General features: G+C 44.2%; 1 protein-coding gene across 1 annotated transcript in view; it reads right to left on the bottom strand.

Moving 5' to 3' along the window:
* The window catches only part of DEUP1 (deuterosome assembly protein 1), a 64,357-nt gene that overhangs the window by 7,621 nt on the left and 35,453 nt on the right, over positions 1–21,283 (bottom strand). The window contains exons 9-10 of the mRNA XM_066621880.1: positions 20,458–20,655; positions 7,791–7,990 (exon numbers count right to left, since the gene is read on the bottom strand). Of these exons, the coding sequence (XP_066477977.1) occupies positions 7,791–7,990; positions 20,458–20,655 (398 nt within the window). The remainder of the gene's footprint in view (positions 1–7,790; positions 7,991–20,457; positions 20,656–21,283) is intronic.

Here is a 21,283-nt window from a genome sequence, read left to right as displayed (position 1 = left end):
GGTGGGGCACTATTTCATGTGTTTGCATGGCATTTGTCATGGAGGCACACGCTGAATGGAGGTGCATGGACTGGCCAAAGTTGACTAGTAAACATGACTCTTAGGGCTAAACTACATATTACATGGGAGACCTGTGTTCTCAACTCTCAACCAATTTTTTCTTTTTGCTTAAAAGCAGGCATGTGTATGTGAATTGGATCAGAACTATAGTGCTTTGGAAAGAGGTACATTTAATCCTTTCTCTTAATTCCTTTTCCTTCATATAAACACCCCCCCCCCAGCTTCCCCATGGGGAAATTAGCTGCTGGGATGAGTATGTGTGTGACTTAAAAACAGCGGAGAAGGACATACTCTCCCTTAGTGCAGCTGCTCTTTCCTAACCCAGTCCATCCCCCAGCAACTGCTTTTAAGTGAAAGCTGAACTGTTATGAAATCCAATCACAGACCCACTGCATAATGAATTTGGCCCCTAAGCCATCCAACCATATGTAGCAATAAAGAGGAGGCAAAAGGCCCCAGCCTATCATTTGCTTTAATAATCTGCGATCTTTGAAACAAATTTCAGTTGACCGCAAAGGTAGATTTGATGGCTACAAACTAATTATCATAAAATCTTTGGGTGGCATCCAAGACCAGATTCCCAGAACTGCCTCAATGTGCCGGAGTATGAACTCGCCTTTGTATCATCATTTAAAATATTTCATTCTACCTGAACGGTATCTGGTTCTCTGCCATTTTCAGTAAACGTTCCAGATTCTTGTTTAAATATTGTATGCCACTTTTTATTACGCATATGTGGTAATTCAGTATGTCTGGCTAAAACTGACTGACAGCCAGAGATACATTTACAAATTATTTCTTCCCATTGAGCTCAAGATATCTTCATATCTCATGGTTTTCTTTCCACTCACATTTTGAATTTAATGTGATATTAATTTATTCATTACCATCTGAAATGCTGCAGCTTTTTCATTTCGAGTCAACGAAGAACACCAAAGTCACAAAAAGCTTTGCAACACTTTTAATGAAACTTCTAAGAATTGCAACTGGCAGGAGAGAGAGATACGAGACGGACGGCAGTTCAGACTGCTTATTAAAATAATCTCCTGCAGAGCAGTTTATGCCTCACACCAGTATCTCCATCCTCCCCACTTGCTGCTTTCTTTTTTTTATTATCAGACAGTATGAACATATTCAGTCTCGTTTGTAAAATGAATAGCAAGAATAAAGCGAAAGCGCAATATTACGAAGGGTTGTAAAATGTGACACTATGCCACAGTCAGCCACAGCAACTGTTTGTATTAACAGGGTCAGTTTTCCAAGATCTGGGAAGACATAAAGACCACCAGACTCCACACTGGTACGGTATAGCCTTCTCTAGAATACCATGCCCAGATCTGGATTCAGATTCTTAGATGACAGCACTTGAAAAAATGGCAATATGAACAGATTCAGAACAGGAAGTTTATGGAAGACATATTTCCAGGATAAGATAATTTCAACCCAATCCTCTTACCCTCCCCTCACTAATGCAGTCGTGCCGACTGAGCATGTGTTGCATCTTGTGGAGGAGGGGGGCAGTTCCAGAGATTTCCTTGAGTAAGGAAACTTTTGTTCCCTTACTTTGGGGTAAGCCCAATGGTCTCCTCAGGTCTGTACCAGCCATTTTGCTGGCATACTACTAAGGGAGTAAGGGAGAAGGAACAGGGATATGATCCTGGCGTACACTGGTGCTGCCAGGATCCACCTTCTACCTTCTGCCTCCCATCTGCTCCCCTCCCCACCCAGACTCTTTCTCATTCCTCCCCCCCCCCCGTTCTCCCTCCCTGCCCATTGCCTGTCTCCCACAATGGCTTAGTGCAGGTCACCCTCTGTGGCAGGACGCCGGGGCTGCTGCCACCATTTGCAGTGGCAGCCCCCAAACAGCTGCTGGTGTTGTGCAGCTTGCAATGTCATAAAGGCATTTATGCTATCCTACTTGACTTTACAATGTTGCAAAGCCCAGTTAGAACAGGAAGGGGCAACTGCTCACACTTGTGTATCACTGTTATTCTATTCCAAGTACCATTAAAATGGTGATGAACCCTTCTGAAATGGCCTTCCTTAGACACTACCATTTTAGACAATTATGGGGCAGTTTTGTACCTCCCTGTTCTGGGCAAGGTGATTGAGCAGGTTGTGGCATCTAGGCTTCAGAGGATTCTGGGGGACAATTTGTCTTGATCCCTTTCAGTTTGGCTTCAGGACAGATATGGTTGCCTTGGCAGATAACCTACGCTGGGGACTGGACAGGGTGAATGCATTCCTGCAGGACTCCTCAGCTGCTTTTGACACCAATGCCCATGGTGTCCCCCTGAAGCAGTTGGCTGTTGCAGCAGGGAGGCACTATTCTGCTGGTTCTGCTCCTCCTTGGCTGACAGTCCCAAAATGTAATGTTAGGAGTGCCAATCCTCTTTGGCACTCTGGTCAATGGCCTCTGGTGTACCTCACAGTTTCATTCTGTCCCCCATGCATGAAACTGCTGGGAGAGGTCATCCAGGGGTTTGGAGTTGAATATCATCAGTATGCCTGATGTTCATCCCATCTCCTGTTCATCCCATCCTCAGGAGGCTGTTGGAATCCTGGAGAATTGTCTGGTGGCAGCAGGGAACTGGATCTGGGTTGATAAACTGAAACTAAATCCCAATAATACTCAAGTCCTGCTAGTTCAGAAAACCATGATGCAGGTATGATATTGTTTATCTGTTCTGACTGCATTCCCTCTGAAGGAAGAGTTGCACAGCCTGCGTGTATACCTGGATCAGCACCTACTCCTGGATAGCCAGGGGATGGTCGTGGCCAGGGGACCTTTCGGCCAGTTTTGGCTAGTGTACCAGTTGTGGGTATAAGTCAGTCAGATCTGGCTGCAGTGGCAAACTACCAAAGCAAACTAATGGCTAATGGACTACTGGAACTGCTGATTAACTGATGGGTGAATGGACTTTGGAGACTGCTGGAACAGGGACTGCTGGAGACACTGAGATTGGTGTGTGGCTGCCATACCCAAGACCTGCTGAGGACCAAGGTGCTGCTGTAGTGGTGGGAAGAGCTGCTGGCAGGAGAGGGGAGGATGGAGGACCTCGGCAGGTTGAACAGGCGAGCTACCCCGGTGGTGGGGTCTAGCAGTGCTGCAGGGCAGAAATAAGGCCACTGCTGGGGAAAGAAGGGGAGCTAATTAGCATAAAGTGGGCATAATTCTCTAAGCAAAGCTTAGACCAGGAATCTGGCAAAACAGCTTGGTGGTTTGATTCTGCCAGGCTGCTGCTCCTGTGGCTTCACTGGCTGCCCATTTGATTCTGAGCCCAATTCAAGGTACTGGTTTTAACATTTAAAGCCCTTAATGTCCTGGGACCAAGACTTTTGGGACTGTGTAATCCTGTACATTACAACCTGACCCTTAAGATCTTCTGAGGGGGCCCTGCATCAAATATACCCCCCAAGGAGCCCAGTTAGCAGGCTTTAATAACCCATTTCTGCCCACATGTGTACACATTTGATCCCTATTGCGTATATGCAATGTTGGGCAGAAATGGCCTTTAATAATTCCAGAAGTGTACTGTGAGACCTATGGTTATAATAACTGTGATACTGGTACCTTCATGAATAAATAGAAAGTTACTATTTTGGGAGACTAAGAAAAAAAATACCATTAAAAGTTCACAAAACCAGGAAACGTCGCCTATGCATTTAGCACTAAATTCAATAACTGCTTGGACTCAGGCCACAAAACTCTTTTCCAGCACTGTACTGCTGAAGCTGCAGGGGCTAAGTGTTCTGTATCACCTGAACAGAAGGCTGACCACTCACAGGCATAAGAAAAATGAACAATCATTTAGCAGAAGTTCTTGCAGGATGCCAGAGACAAGAAGCGACAGGTGTTTAAAAGACAAAAGCAATTTAAGAATAAAACATATGTCCCAATGCATTTTATATTTGCTCATCATCAGAGTATATGAGAGGAGTTTCACTGTTTGATTTCGCAATCAGTCTGTGTATGTCATTTTCCATATGCCTTGTGATACGTCTATGTTTACAACTCATGAGGTAAGTTCAGGACCGGCTGAAGCTATTGGGCTGCCTGAAGCAGCATGGAGTATCACCACCCCCTGAACCCCCACCAGCTGCACCACCTCCCTCACCTGGCTCCTTCTTATGAATCAAAGCAGGAAATAGGAATCATTCCCTGAGCCTCAGCATTTCCTCCTTTGTTTAAAGAGACCTTGCTCCCTTCCCCTGCAGGGAGCGTGAGAGAATGAGATTCCTGTGCTCTGAGAAGGTATGCAGCTATCCCTCTGCATGGGCTCCTTGCTCCTGTAGGGCGCTTCATTAAAGGGCTGCATGGAGGAAGGGGCCAGTAAGGAGGATGGCTCTGTCTACAGCACCGTGGAGGGCGGCAGCAGGCATCTGTTCACCACCCCTCTACCTGGGACCCAATTTTCCTGCCCCATGCAAATGGGCTCATTCATGTCATGGAAGGGTCAGCCTTAGGTGTTCTCCTATCCTCTTTATTAACCCATTTGTATATTATTACAGTGGACCCCCATTTTACAATGGGTTCATTTTATAGAAACACCTTACAATAGACTCTCCATAGTAAAACGAACTTCTCTATTTAATAGGTTATTCACATTATTATGGGTTCATGGTTCCCACCCACAGGAGCTGTGGGTGATCGATAAGTCAATCAGTGATGCAAATACATGTGCTTGGTAATGTCTCCACCAATAGCAGTGTTTCTAACATGGCTGTATGTTTGGAAGGAAGAATATAGCCAATGTAAATGCTGATGCAAACACAAACCTTCTAGGTAGTTCTCAGGACCCAATCCTATCCAATTTTCCAGTGCCGGTGCAACCATGCCCATGGGGTGTGCATTGCATCCTGTGGTGGAGAGGCAGTCACAGAGGCCTCCTCAAGGTATGGGAACGTTTGTTCCCTTATCCTGGGCTGCATTGTGGCTGCACCGGTGCTGAAAATCTGGACAGGATTGGGCCCTCAGCCAGTAACAGCATTTTTAATGTTGCGGCTGTGTGAAATGAGGAAAGGATACAGCCTTGTAATTTGTGCTTTATAATTACAACACTGTGTAAACTGATAACCATGTTCCCAAAAGAGCACAATAGGCACCTTTAACAGAGGGAAATAGCTTAGTTCTGAGGCACAAACACCAACTTTCAGGGTCTTGAAATAAAAAAAAGCATTATTTGGTTCACACTACAATATTTTCACAATACAATGGTGTCTCCATGTCTCCAAAAGATTTCTATTGTAAAATTAGGGTCTGTTGTACTTACTATGAGTCTGATCTTGATAGAGTTGTGAGAATGACAATAAATGTGGAAGTATCAATGCATTCAACTATTGTGAGATTTGCTTTCTCTCTTTTCCACATGCTTCTACTCTTTCTGGTTTGGAAGAAGCCCATAAGTGGTGAGCAATTTAATAGGGACAAGGACTATTTTTCTTTTTGGCAGAGGTCTAGAGCTGAGTAAGCCCTTCAATGATGCATTTTCTTTCAGGTCATGGAACTCATTATGGCCACATTATAATTGTTCCTGGACAGTTATAGAACAGGCTGCTCCCTTGGTTTAACACGGGAAGAATGGCAACATGCTCAGCATCAATGGTTTGCCCCAGCAATAATTGATATAATTGGAACTGTGCTTCAGAGATCCTCCAATAAACAACAGTGCCCTAAAGTGTCATTCTAGAAAAGCAACTGTAGTCAAGTTCCCTCTGTATGTGCTGCTTGACCAAGAGTTCCAGGGATAAAGAAGAATTTGACAACATCCTGGCACAGAGGCCTTGTTGCCCATGGAACAAATTTTTATAATTTGCCTGCGTATTAGGGTCATGGCATTTTGCAGAGGATCTCAAGTCACACTTTAAATGCCATGCGATTAATGAAATAAATTATTTCTTATCACTCCGAAGATTAAGAAAGCCCTAGTTCTAAAGATCACTTGTGTCTAAATGCTAGCTCTTTCAGGTCAGATTCTGTAATTGCACTTCAAGGTAAACTGCATCCAGGGGATTTGTGCACAATGGCCAAGATCCAAAGGGCTATGTGATGCACAGACTGGGACTTCCAAAGTAGCCAGAACCCACCAGAAAAGCCAATCCTGAAGGTCAGAGACCCTTTAAAGCAACATTTGTTGTTGTGTGAGAGGATGCGACCAGACTGAAGCCAGCAAACCCCCACCCCCATGCAATTATATTATGTCAAAATGAGTTCCTGCAAGATACCAGGTCAAACACCAGAATGTGTGGGTCCTGAGCAAGACACTATCAGTGGGCCCTAATATCCTACTCCAAACTAAAGGCACAACTACTGCCACCATTAAATAACAGTTTGACAACCTTTGTAATTGACCTTAGAGACCCTATAGAGCTGTACAGAACAGAACTGCAACTGTCAAACTGTAAGGACAAAGACTGTACCCATGTCAGTTATATTGACCCATGTCAATAATAATTTCGGCACCTAAGAAATATCATGAAGTGCCAATTTAAAAAAAATGCCACAGAATGGAAGATGTGTCCACTAAATGATCCCTATGTGATCAAAAACACATTTATTGGCATTCTCTGATTAGTGGCGATCAGGAGCTTATCGGACTGTGGTGATCCAATGAGGCCACCAAACAACACATGCACTTGACTTTCCCTTGGTTTCTTCTGGGGTGACATAGACAGTCCCAGAAAGGGTAGTAGCTGCCTCAAGAAGGGGAAAAAAGTGGGGGGAGGGCACCCTCTGATATCCTTCCTCCTCTCTGGAGTGAGCCCAATTACTGGGGATATTATTTTAAACCATTTCTGACCAATGTGCAAATATGCAACAGGGTTCAAATGTGTACATCTGTGGGCTGGGCAGAAATGGATTAAGATATTTATATCCCTTCCTTCTTGCCATAAACCAGCCAAAAACTTAAGCAAATAAGGAGAAGCAACATGGAACAGGGGATCTCCCTCCAAGATACCCAAATGCCAGTGCTGGCCCCATTCACCAATCTTTCAGCAGCCTTAGCTTTTCGGTTTCCTTTCTGTCATATTTTGTGAATTTTCAAAGATAAATGCATGGCATTATTTGCAAATCTGAGGGCCAAATCCTGTCCAATTTTCCTGCACAGTGCAGCCCTAAGGGAACAAATGTTCCATTCTCTTGAGGAAGCCTCTGTGACTGTCCTCCAACAGCAGGATGCAGTGCATGGCCTGCTGGCAAGGCTGCATTGGCATTGGAAAGTTGGATAGGATTGGGAGCTGAGTTACACACTAGGCACATTAACATATGACATTCTCTTTCACGGCAGGTGTTTGGAAATTGTGTTGTTTGACTCAGAAACAGGGGCATAAGACTTAAACAAACACCTCTGTCATAAGATTTGGTGATGGCTACTAAATTTAATGCTTTTAAAAATGGATTAGACAAATACATGGAAGATAGCTCTATGATAACTGAAAACAAAGCCTCCAGATTCAGAAGCGATATACCTCTGATTGCCAGGCTCTGGGGGTCAGAGAAACAAGAGGGGAGGGCTGTTGCTTTCATGTCCTGCTTGCAAACATGCCAGGGGCATTTGGTTGGAAACAGTATTGTAAACAGAATGCTAGATTAGTTGGCCTCTTTGGTTTTCTCCAGCAGGGTCAGTTCTTATGCTAATCACAGAACTCATTTTTCCTACTTCCTATGAAGACACCGGAAAACAGCTACGAAGAGATAAAGTATAGTTATTTTGTGCACAGTCATGTACCTCTCTTCCTTTCCTTGCATTTTTATTGAGCCTTGCTTGGCATGATTTGTTCCGAAGTATGTAATGGAGTTCACTAGCAAGGGTATTTCGGCGTCCTTTGGCAATTTGACAAGTTTGCTGTATAACCTTTCATTCTTCTGCTCCAACTTATCCATGGGATCCAAATCGGGTCTGTGTTCTTTTTTAGAAAAATCTATCATCTGCTGGAGGAATTAAAAAAAAACAACAAAACAGTTTATTTACAACTCTGTCATAATTGAATTCATGCAATTCAGCCAAGAAACAGGCATTATTGTGCGACACAGTTACCATATGTAATCATATAGCATTTATAGCAAATGAAAATGCCAGTGGAACTGCCTCTAGAAACAGCAAACGAAACAAACAGGCAAGGAAGGATAATAGCCTTTATAACACAAAAATATCATATTACAATTGCTCAGTGAACCCTGTGTTCAAGGCAGTGACCGTTGTTTTTTTTAAATCACTGAGCATTCTTGGATTAAGAGTCTTACAGAGGAATAAAAGCAGGGATGTGGAGTGGGTGGGGAGGCAGGTGAGGCAGAGCCCCCCCACTGGAGTCCTTCAAAAAGCACCTCCACCATGTGAGCTGCTCAAGCACTCACAACCCATGAGCAGAGCGTGCCTCATGTGCCCCCCACCCACCGCACGTCCCTGAATAAAAGATCCTTCGCTGCCAGAGATGTAAATATGTCCGCTGCAGCGCTCCCTCAAGTCATGTTCCCACAAAATGTAGAAAAATGCTGAAGTCATTACCACATTACCATTCAAAATCTCTATATAAAAATTACGATGTAATGGTCTCAAAGAGAAAAAAAAAAGTATTTTAAATACTATTTTCACTGTACTGGGCAAAGAGCGGCTGCTGCTGAGCCAAATCTTGGAAGAGGCTGCTCTAAGCAGAAGACAGGATCCAGCCCAAGGAAAGTCCCACTGACTAAGATGGAATAGATTTGTGTGCTCACGTCTCTCTCCTGTGGAAATCGTTGGGACTTGTAAATGTTTGATTTTGGCTGGAGAATGCCTAGGAATTTTTTGGCTTTAAAAATGTGCACTGGGAAGGAAACCCACAGGGGTCAAAATCCTATTTGTCTGACAACAGAAAACTGCAAGTCTGTATCAAGTCATTGCATTAAAGATCTACACATTATGTTAAGCACACCATTAAAAAACCAGAATTTTTATTTATACTTACCTGCATGTTCCTGTTCCTAAGGACAGCAGGAGGGCATTCCATGTCCTTCAGAATATTCCTTCCCCCCTCATCAAGAGGCAGGACCAGATGCTGGTCGACTCCTTCTTGAGCGGGATCCCCCATCTTTCCCAGACTGGTCTGACCAAGATAGGAGAACTCCAATAATTAACTTTGAACCACAACTCTATGGAGGCACCTACTATTGAACAAATCACGTAATGTATAATATTCTGCAACAGAGATGATGTCCCAGACCAGTTTTAAACAAGCAGACAATGTCTGTTATTTCTAAAGTCTGTTAAATTGAAGTTTGTTAAATTGCTAACCAGTTTCCCAGAGTACCTCTGTGCACATAGCCCTTTGCTCATAAGGATGACACAATATCAACCCCATGATAAATGGGAACACACACACACACACACACACACACACACACACACACACACAGATATCCCTGTTCTTTCTAATGAAGACAGTGGATCCACATGCACAAAGGATGCCCATGGAGATTGGCTCCTTCCTTTAAAATGCATGGTGAACCACTTGTGAGACAGGGAGCTCCAAGTTCAAGCTGAAGCACTTTTGCTGAATTACAAAAGAAAAGTATAACTAACTATACTCATCAGCTCTGTTGTTATATCCTTAGAATTAGAAGTGAGAGGGCAAAACTGCACAAATACACAGAAAATGTTCTTCAGATCAACCACTGGGTGCTCAGTACCCAACAGGGAACTGCTTAATATGCTAAAGAACTTTGTTGATTAAAAAAGATTAACATCCTTGAAAAATAACATCTAATGTGCTACTAATCTTATAGTGGGTTAGGTTGGAAAGTAACGTCAGATGAGAGGTATGGGGTGGCAAAAATAGGGAAACTGGGTCTTGGGTGCAGGGCATTAGCAGGTAGAGTTAACAGGCTGGTGCAGACATGGTGCTAAAAATTTCTTCTTTTTGGCTCAAGAGTGTGATCTACAGGCTCTCACTGGAACCTCTCTGACACGTTTTCATCACCTCCTGCCCTACCCAGTAGTCTTGACTGTGGTAAAATGTTATAACAAAGCCAATGTTAACTATGGTTTGACGCTAAGGCTGAACCACGGTTTGCTAACCAATTTCAAATCCTAGTTCAGATTTGAACCAGAGGGGATTTTATTCAGTTCTGAAAATAAGGGATTCCTATACTGCAACTTCAATGGATGGTCAATTACTGCTAGTCCTCTCTGCTCTGACTTCTGGTTAAGAAGAATAAAAAAAATCCCATACTTCTTTACACTAATTAAGAGTATGCAGACAACTCCGCTCTTGAAAATGACACTCCAGCCCAGTTCCATAAATGGAAGTTTGTATCTCTCCCCATCCGCCCTTCTCTCTCTCTCTTTCTCTCCTTGTTTTTAAAAAGCAACTACCCAACAGTTCTATCAAGTCCCTCTCCCCAGACAGTTTTGGTGGCTGCAGTGGGGGTGGGCAGAAATCTCCAACAGACAATTTTCAGCACTTTGAACAATTTACTCTTCACAGGATCCTTTGGGGGAAGTCATAACCATTAAACTGGTAAAAAATCAATGCAAGTTTGCAGTGTAGTGAAGATATTATTTTTCATAGGACAGGATATAAAATACATGTTTATGTATCTACTTTGTACTGCAGTGAACTTCTCAAACCTCTGTGGGAGTTAAATAGCTTGAATTCTGTGCTCATATACCCCATTATCATTCAATTACAATAAAATGCTGGATCTGAACTTCAAGCAGTTTGAATAACAAATAACCTAATCCACGATATACTTAAACTGGATTACGTGAATTTTTAAAAAAACTGATTTAATCCCATTTACTTCAGATCCAAAGTCTCCTTCATAAATGGCTTGTACAACAGATTCAGTCTTTAGAGCAAGAGTTGCATTAACTAAAATGCACTTCAGATAAAACCATTTTTTGCCGAATCTTGCACTTTATCTGATCAGTGGTACTTTTATCAAATAATAGACTAAAAATATGACTATGTGTATGGTGCCCAAAACTTTGTGAGTGCTGCAGATGAATGTACTACAGTGAGCCCTTAATTTAATGGACTAATAGGGGGAAAGGGTGTTCAATAGTGCCCAAAGTCCATTAAACAACTATGACAATGGACACACACATACACAAAATATACATGACTAGTTCTTAAATAAGCAGACAATATCTGTTATTTCCAAAGTCCGTTAAATTGAAGTTTGTTAAGTTGAGGGTTCACTGTATTTTGAGTCTGCATTTCACCTCCAAGTTAAAAAGATTCTATCTGCATACTTTGCCCCAATAAAAGTTCTGTTTCAGGCTATACTATTCTATTTTAAGTCATGGCCATAGTAACCTACAAACGGCTTTAGAGAAGCACCATTGACTATAGGTACTTTCATAATTCACAAATTTAGCCCTATGAACAATTTTGCAACATGCATTGGAGGTAGTGAAGTGTCTACGTGAGTGCAGAAGGGGACATAATAATCGCCTTCTGGCAGGTTTGGGATATGGGTTCACTCCTGATTTTTCTGGATTTTTCCAGTTTCATGTCATGCCTTCCCTCAAAGAGTTCTGGGAATTGCAGTTTGGTGAAAGTGCTGCTGTGTATTCTCTCCATAGAATTCTCCTCTCAAAAATGAGAAAATTGTTGCTAGATCAATATAAATCTGAATCCTCCATGCGTGGGAAACAATATGCTTGATTGGCTATCAACGTGCTTGAGAATCTCTATTATCTTATCTGCACAAGATTTTGCTTCTTTCTTTAACTACAACACTGAAACCGTCCCTTCTGATCGTGCCACCTCTATCTCCTTCTCTCTTATGGGCCTCCTTGCAACATGGTCTGTCCTGTCCTCTTTCCCCTCCGTCTCACTTGATACTATTCTGTTATCCTCACTGAAGTCATTAACTTGCTCCACCGAATCCATCCCCTTGACTCCTGACTGCCAGCTCCTTCACAGTCATCTCTGCTCTCCTACATATCATCAAACTGTCCCTCTCCTCAGGCTCCTTTCCCACAGCACTGTCTCCCCTATTCTCAGAAAGCTATTCCTTTACCTATCCTCTCTGTCCAACTACTTCTACTCTTGGTATCCAAGCTCCTAGATCAAGCTGCTCACACCTGCTGCCTTAACTTTCTTGACACCAATTCCACTCTTGACCACTTCCAATCTGGCTTCTACTCATTGCAGTCTGTGGAAACTGCCCTCACAAAAACCACCAATCCTTACTGCCCTCAATTGCTGAATCAAAAGGTCTCCACTCTGTTCTCATTCTTTGGGACCTCTCTGCTGTGGCTGTGTAGTTGTTCACTCTTTGTTGTTCAACCCTCTTTATGACCCACAGCCCAATCCTGAGCTGCCTGGGGTGCGGGGCTGCAGTGGCATTGAAAATGGCTACTGCCACATCCGGCACACTCCAGGCAGCCAATGGCAACTCCTTGGGAGAAGGGGACTTTTGTCTCTTTCCCCCAGATAAAGCGAGTATCCCCGCAATTGGGCTACTCAATTCTCTGCTGACCCAAAGGTTGGCAGAGAATCAAGAGCCTCCGTGTCGGGAAGTGAGCCCAGCTTGGAGGCTCTGGATTTGGTGGAGCTTTACTCCACTGGCCCTGCTCCCTCCCCCTGGAAGCCTCCTCCCCTCCCTATCCCTGCCTCCCCCTCCCCAGAACACCTCCTCCCCCCTCTCTGCCTCCCTCCTCCCTGGAACGCCTCCTCCCCTCCCCATCCCTGCCTCCCCCTCCCCAGAACACCTCTTCCCACCCTCTCCCCTCCTCTCTGCCTCCCTCCTCCCTGGAACGACTCCTCCCCTCCCCCTCCCTGCCTCCTCCTCCCCAGAACACCTCTTCCCACCCTCTCCCCTCCTCTCTGCCTCCCTCCTCCCTGGAATGCCTTCTCCCCGCCTCCCTCCATGCCCCCACTTACCTCTCCACTGCTTGGCGGTCTGCATGACCGCTGAGCGGCAGAGCTCTGGTGGCCACTTGGCATGAACCCAGCACCAGCTAGCACTGGGCTAGCACCAGCGCTTGTCCTGCGGTAGGGTCCACAAATGTGCCTTAGGGCACTTTTGCAACAGTGCACGCCAGCGGTAAGCCAGTGCACACTGTTCAGGATTGGGCAGTTAGGCCTCTGTGATTTTCTCCTCAAACATTCACTTCCTACCTGTCTAATCACTCAACACTTCCACAGCAAGAAACTCCTCCTCTTTTCCTCTCTCTGTTGGGGTGCTTCAGTGCTCTTTTCTTTGCCTCGGTTTCTTCTTCCTTTACACAATGTCCCTGGGTGACCTTATCAAATCCCACTGCTTTCAGTACCACAATTATGAAGACAATATCTTTCCACCCCGGAGCTTTCTCCATTTCTCTAATCCTGTATCTTAATCTGCCTGTCTGACATAGATTGGATGCAGCAGCATCATCTAAAGTTCTATATATCCAAGACTGAAATCCTTATCTTCCCTTCATCAAGTTCCCCTCCCTTGCACCTCTCCTTAGCCACTGACAAAGTCACCATGCACCTCACAGACCACACACATAGGCTTGGCTATATCTTTGACTCCTGTCTCACCTCTGATTCCCACATTCAATCTGTTGGCAAACTGTGTTGCTTCTCCCTTCAAAATCTTGCAAGAATTCGACTCTTCCTCTGGTCCCTTGGCAAAAATTCTAGTTCACACTATGATTGTCTCTTGTCTTACTACTGCAACCTCTGCCTTGCTGGTCTTCCATTGGCCATCTTGGCTTCCACATCTCTCTTCAACACTCTGCTGCTAAGGTGATTCACCTTGTTCATAATCATGAAACAGTCCTCCTGAAATCCCTTCACTGGTCTTGTTTGCTTGAGAATCCAGCACAAGCGCTTACATTCAAAGTCTTCCATGGCCTCATCCTTTCCTACCTGTCTGCTTATATCCCACTGCACTGCCCATGACTTTCTTTCTTTTGGTTGCACCACCATCAACCTTCCAAAGGTCCCCTTTTGCCTCAAATGACTCTGTCCTTTCTTCCTTGCCACCTCTTATGCCTGCAACTGCCTCCCTGAATACCTGCAGGGTGCTTTCTTACGACTGATACAGTAAATAATAGTATGACAGATGCTGCAAGTAGTCCTTCTGTTAATCTCTGAAGCGCCGTCACCCATGAAAAATATACAGTATTCAATTTGGGGACTGTGTTGTGGCTCAATGGTAGAGGACATGCTCTGTGCACAGAAGGTATCCAGTTCAACCCCTGGCATCTTTAAGTACAGCAGGGAAAGACCAGTTTTGGTTGGGCAGCCACTGCCAGAAGACAGTACTGAGCTAGATGGACAAATTGACATATGAGGCAGTTGAATAAGTTCAAGTTGATAATAGCGTCTCTCCCACAGATCCCTGATTTCTCATCTCTTCTTTGAGAGGTGATGCACATGCAGGGATATAGTTAAAAGGAAACTGAGTGGAATGGAGATCTGGGACTTCTTTCACAGCAGGAGAGGTGACATAATCAGGTCAGGTGCTACCTTTGAAACGTTTTTCAAAGGACCTTTGTGAAAAAGAAACATCAGGCTCAACAGGAGGAAACTGAGACATTTGCCTAAGGGCATATATTAATGTCTAGGCCAGCGTTTTTCAACCGCTGTGCCGCGGCACACTAATGTGCCGCGATGCACCCTGAGGCCTGAGGAGTGATGTAATACTGGGGGCGTACTATCGTCCTCTAGACCAGAAACTGGAAGGGGACCTTGAAATGAGGAAACAGATCACGGAGGTGACAAGGAGGGACAGGGTTGTAATCATGGGGGACTTCATTTATCCTCATATAGACTGGGTCAATTTGTGTTCTGGTCATGAAAAGGAGACTGGATTCCTTGACTTGCTAAATGACTGTGCCTTAGAGCAGCTAGTCATGGAGCCCACCAGAGGACAGGTGACTCTGGATTTAATATTGTGCGGTACTCAGGACCTACTTAGAGATGTAAATGTTACTGGACCATTGGGGAACAGTGATCATGCTGCGATCCTTTTCAACATGCACACCGGGGGAAGAATACTGGGCAAATCTCTCACAAAAACCCTTGACTTCCAACGAGCGGACTTCCCTCAAATTAGGAGGCTGGTTAGAAGGAGGTTGAAAGGGAAGGTAAAAAGAGTCCAATCTCTTCAGAGTGCATGGAGGCTGCTTAAAACAACAGTAATAGAGGCCCAGTGGAAGTTCAAGAGGGTCCCTACCTGGCTAATGAGCCAAGTTAGAGAGGCCGTAAAAGGCAAGGAAGCTTCCTTCCATAAATGGAAGTCTTGCCTTAATGAGGAAAATAAAAAGGAACATAAACTGTGGCAAAAGAAATGTAAGAAGGTGATACAGGAGGCCAAGACAGACTATGAGGAACACATGGCCAGCCGCATTAAGGGGAATAATAAAAGCTTCTTCACATATGTTAGAAGCAGGAAAACCGCCAGAGAAGCGGTTGGCCCTCTGGATGGTGAGGGAAGGAAAGGCGAGATAAAAGGAGACTTAGAGATGGCAGAGAAATTAAATGAGTTATTTGCATCTGTCTTCACGGCAGAAGACCTCCGGCAGATACCGCTGCCCGAACGACCCCTCCTGACCGAGGAATTAAGTCAGATAGAGGTTAAAAGAGAAGATGTTTCAGCCCTCATTGATAAATTAAAGATCAATAAGTCACCGGGCCCTAATGGCATCCACCCAAGAGTTATTAAGGAATTGAAGAATGAAGTTGCTGATCTCTTGACTAAAATATGCAACTTGTCCCTCAAAACAGCCACGGTGCCAGAGGATTGGAGGATAGCAAATGTGACACCTATTTTTAAAAAGGGAAGGAGGGGGGACCTGGGAAACTATAGGCCGGTCAGCCTAACATCTATACCAGGTAAGATGGTGGAATGCCTCATCAAAGATAGAATCTCAAAACACATAGATGAACAAGCCTTGCTGAGGGAGAATCATCATAGCTTCTATAAGGGTAAGTCTTGCCTCACGAACCTTTTAGTATTTTTTGAAAGGTCAACTGGCATATGAATGCGGGAGAACCCATGGACATTATATATGTGGACTTTCAGAAGGTGTTTAACACAGTCCCTCACCAAAGGCTGCTGAAGAACTCCACAGTCAGAGAATTAGAGGACAAGTCCTCTCATGGACTGAGAAACTGGTAGAAGACCAGGAAACAGAGAGTGGGTGTCAATGGGCAATTTTCACAAAGGAGAGAGGTGAAAAGTGATGTACCCCAAGGATCTGTCCTGGGACTGGTGCTTTTCAACCTCTTCATAAATGACCTGGGGACAGGGTTGAGCAGTGAGGTGGCTAAGTTTGCAGACGACACCAAACTTTTCCAAGTGGTGAAGACCAGAAGTGATTGTGAGGAGCTCCAGAAGGATCTCTCCAAACTGGTAGAATGCACAGCAAAATGGCAGATGCGTTTCAATGTCAGTAAGTGTAAAGTCATGCACATTGGGGCAAAAAATCAAAAATTCATATATAGGTTGATGGGTTCTGAGCTGTCTGTGACAGATCAGGAGAGAGATCTTGGGGTGGTGGTGGACAGATCAATGAAAGTGTTGACCCAATGTGCGGCGGCACTGAAGAAGGCCAATTCTATGCTTGGGATCATTAGGAAGGGTATTGAGAACAAAACAGCTAATATTATAATGCCGTTGTACAAATCTATGGTAAGGCCACACCTGGAGTATTGTGTCCAGTTCTGGTTGCCACATCTCAGAAAGGACATATTGGAAATGGAAAAGGTGCAAAAGAGAGTGACTAAGATGATTGCGGGGCTGGGGCACCTTCCTTATGAGGAAAGGCTATGGCGTTTGAGCCTCTTCAGCCTAGAAAAGAGACGCCTGAGGGGGGACATGACTGAGACATACAAAATTATGCAGGGGATGGACAGAGTGGATAGGGAGATGCTCTTTACACTCTCACATAACACCAGAACAAGGGGACATCCACTAAAATGGAGGGTTGGGAGAGTTAGGACAGACAGAAGAAAATATTTCTTTGCTCCACATGTGGTTGGTCTGTGGAACTCCTTGCCACAAGAAGTAGTGACGGCATCTGGCCTGGATGACTTTAAAGGGGATTGGACAAGTTTCTGGAGGAAAAATCCATTACAGGGTACAAGCCATGATGTGTATGTGCAAACTCCTGATTTTAGAAATGGGCTATGTCAGAATGCCAGATGCAAGGGAGGGCACCAGGATGCAGGTCTCTTGTTATCTGGTGTGCTCCCTGGGGCATTTGGTGGGCCGCTGTGAGATACAGGAAGCTGGACTAGATGGGCCTATGGCCTGATCCAGTGGGGCTGTTCTTATGTTCTTATACATGCCTGAGCTGGGCTGAGCTCTCAGGATCCTCTCCTAGCCCCACTCTCCTGGGAGTAAGCCCCATTGACTATAATGGGACTTACTTCTGAGTAGACATGCCTAGGATTGGGCTTTTGGTCACACTTTTTTCCTGAAATACAGGGCAGGTAATGGGGGGAGGGAGAAAGTGATTCTGGACCTTTGGAAGGTGAGGGGAGGGACAGTAGGAGAGGTGCTAACTGCAATTATGAGATGGGGGAAATGTGCCTGTGGGAGGAGGTGGGGTGGGGGAGAGGAGGAGACAGAAGTGCCAATTGCCTGCTCCTGTATTTGAGAAAAAGAGTACAACCAAAAGCCCAAACCTAGGCATATCTACTCAGAAGTAAGTCCCACAGGCACATTCCCCCCCAATGTCCGCCCCAGTCTTTGGCTGCAATCCTAACCACACTTTCCTAAGAGTAAGCCCCATTGACCAAAATAGGACTTACTTCTGAGTAGACCTGGCTAGGATTGTGCCCTTTGTCATGTAATGATTTAATTGTATTAATTAAAAATTAATTGCAATGTAGTAATTTAATGTAAGTAAAAAACTGGGAGTGTGCCTTGACAATTTTAGTGCCTTGACACTAAAATTTTAGTGTGCTTCTAGTGTGCTAAAAAAAGGTTGAAAATGGCTGGTCTAGGCCCCAGACATAATCTAGGACATAATCTTTCCCAGGGGCTGCCTGAGAAACAATATGTAATTCATGGTACATTGTTACAGTCCTATGTAATATGTCCCAGAAATAAGCCCTACTGAACACAGTGGAGCTTAGTTCTGAGTAAACATACATGGGTAGCACTCTAATGCATGTTTTATATTATGTGGCATCTTTTCTAATTACATTTTTCAACTTTTATACTTTTGCTTTAAACTACTGCCACCCACTCTAAGAATTTGGGATGAAATGAGCTAGGTCTTTAAATGCAGCATAATGAGTTTCAAAGGAGAAATAAGCAACAGGAGAATAAACATTCAGATGAAAAAATTTAAAGTTGATTTAAAAAAAAAAATCTTAGTGGGCATAGCGGGGAGGGGGGCTATGTCATCATGAGCTCCTGCAAAATATACCACTAGACTGTTGTTCACATCTTTCACATGCTCCCAGCAGTGTGTAAGAGCTACTTCAACATGGTGGCGTCCCAGATTGCTGAGGTGAGGAATTTGAATTTATTATCATTGTAGCCCACCTTTTCTCCATGTATAGAGTTCCAAGGTGGTCTTCCATCTTGGTGCTGGCCAGATCCATACCTGCTTAGTAGTCCAATGCTGCTGAGTTTGTGTGTGAAGATCATCTCAAACATGCACGAGCACTGGGGGTTGCCCTGTGCAAAACTGCCCCCCACAACTCTTTTAAACATGAATTCAGATAAATTCTTTGCTGTCTAGAGTATTAGAAAGTGTAGATATAGACCAACTGGGCAGCAAACCTGTCTATCCTGATAAAGGGTTGGGATGGAGAGGCCAGGTGGGGGGGTCAGTCTTCCAATCAAGTAACTTGATGATATTATCAAACCTGTAATCCTAGCTACAGCATCAGGAATTAATTTTTATTATGCTCTGTTCTCTGTTTGCTTTTCTTATTCAAAGCTAGATTGCAAACTTCCAGTGAGTAGAAGTATGATAAGTTGGGGGGCTTGTGGGTTTTGTTCTTAAGTAGCATCCCATCTCCATCTGCTGGGTATTACTGATTACTGTTCTTTTTCTTTGTGCTCATTCAGCCAAGTTCAGGCATTTTTCATCAGCCTGTTTGTACATTTGCTATCCACCTTCCACACATTTTTTTAAAATTCCTTTTCTTTTTGATTTTTAATTAACTAGCTACATATTGACTTATTTGCCTGCCTGGGCCATGTTAATGGTTAAATCAGTAGGCCAGTGGCACAGCTAATGAAAGGTGCTGAGAACAAAATGATGCACCAGAAGTGATGTCACTTCCAGCAATGAAGTCATACCCAGGCTTTTAAAACAGTGAAAAATGGGGCATTAGCATAGCTAAGGTATCTGCTACCTGGCATCAAAGAAGGTTTTGTAGCCTGCCCCCTCAATGGCAAAATCAAATTTAATTTATTAAATAAATAGATACATAAATAAAAAGTTTTCTGGTTAATTGGCCATAACTTTTGATAGAATATAGATATTTCAGCATGGCTTGTCATTGTATTCAGTATTAAATTACCTTTCCAGTTATATATAACATAATGGTATTATTTGTACATACCAAGTTTTTCACGATTTTGGTCACTAGTGTTAAGGTCAGCTTATTGCCCCTCTAAAGCTTGTTGCCCAGTGCAGCTGCTACCTCCTAAACCTCCTTAGCTATGCTGCTACAGTATGCTGACATGCCTCTTTGCACAACTGATGCTATTGTGGGTTTAACTTTTAATACAGATTCTGGAGTTCTGTGCTGTCCTTGGAGAGGTTGTTTTCCCAGATGCTCCCCATGCCTTGTCTCTGTAGCCTGGGATAGTGGCAGTGGACAAAAATTCCCAAGGTTCTCCCTGTTCAACTGCTGATTCAGTGAAGGGAAAGTGAGGAGCAGGAAGGGGTGTGCACACACTAACCACTAGGTACTACTCTCCACAGTCAGCCAGCTTTCTCCCTGTGTTCTTCCTTGACACTCACCCTCAGTGCAGCATACATGGTTCCTTCTTTTATCCTCACAATCACACTGTGAGGCAGGTTAGGCTGAAAAATAGTGACTGGGCCAAGACCATCCAGTGAACTTCTTGGTGGAGGGAGAAATTGAATGAAAGTCTCACTGGTCAGCCCTCTAACTCCTACACCACATTGACTTCTTGATGCTACATCCAAATAGTCTTAAAATGACTTTTAGATGAGTTACGTATCTTAGGAAAAACTGTAATCTTACAGTTCTAGATAGAAACTCAGACTGGAAGGTTGGAAAGGTTTCAATGCACTGTTATAATATAAAGTCCTTGGTATATTATAGTAAGATTAGCATTTGAAGGAATTGCCTGATTTTCTGCTCTGGCCAGATTGTTTTCCGTATATTCTATAAGGCACTAGCTTTCTGTGCCATCAATAGGTGCTAATCTCTGCAATGACCAAATGACCTGAGCCACTTTTTATTCTGTTTGCATACCTGTTGTTTTCCTAACATTTTCTCTTTTATCTCCAACTTCATTTGTAACTGCCTTTCCAGAAGAGCAGCTTTCTCCGTGATAGTTGCTATAGTGATCTCCTTCTGATGAAGCTCCTCTGTCAGGTCAGAGATTTCTGTCCTCATTCTTTCCACCTCAGAGCGATGGAACTGCTCTTCTCGATAAAGATGGTCCCTTATCTGCAGAAAACGTGGTCCAAAAAAGAGCAACTGAGAGCCAGCATTTTGGATTGTATCATTTTTCACCTACCTCTAACTTCTGGGGCTCTCTGGTTCCAATGTTTTAAATCTTTCAAGTGGGGCTGGCCCACCTGGGACGTCCGGTGAAGTGGCTGCTTTGACAAGCTTATTCAAAACATGCTGGAAGAGGCAAAGGGAATGGGGTGCTCTGGAATTGCCCTGCTGCTGCTGCTGCTACCCATTTTTAAATAAATAGAAGCTGGATGATTATGGTTACCACCATAACCATCCAGCTTCTCCTTCAAAATGGGCCAGGCAGAATATGCCCAGTATGCTCTGCTCAGCCTGTTTTAAAGAAGCGACTGGGTGGCAAGGCAGCCAAGCGGTGGCAGTGGAGGTGGGTCGGGATGTGTGCGCGCCAATGGGCACACACAAAAATAAGAGGAGCTAGAACCATCAGGATAGTCAGGGGGGCTGCAGTAAGGGCAGCAGACGCTGCAACACGCAGTGGAATTAGCCCCTCCCACTCACCATCAGACATTTGGGGCAGCGATGGCAATGTGCGCGCGCTCACTGGTGGGTGCCTGCATGTTGCCGTCAATGCCCTGAATGGCTCCAATGATAAATG

This window comes from Tiliqua scincoides, chromosome 3 (genome assembly GCF_035046505.1).
Source record: "Tiliqua scincoides isolate rTilSci1 chromosome 3, rTilSci1.hap2, whole genome shotgun sequence".
Classification (NCBI taxonomy): Eukaryota; Metazoa; Chordata; class Lepidosauria; order Squamata; family Scincidae; genus Tiliqua; species Tiliqua scincoides.
The sequence above is the reverse complement of the archived record's forward strand: the minus strand, read 5'-3'. Positions and strand labels throughout refer to the sequence as shown.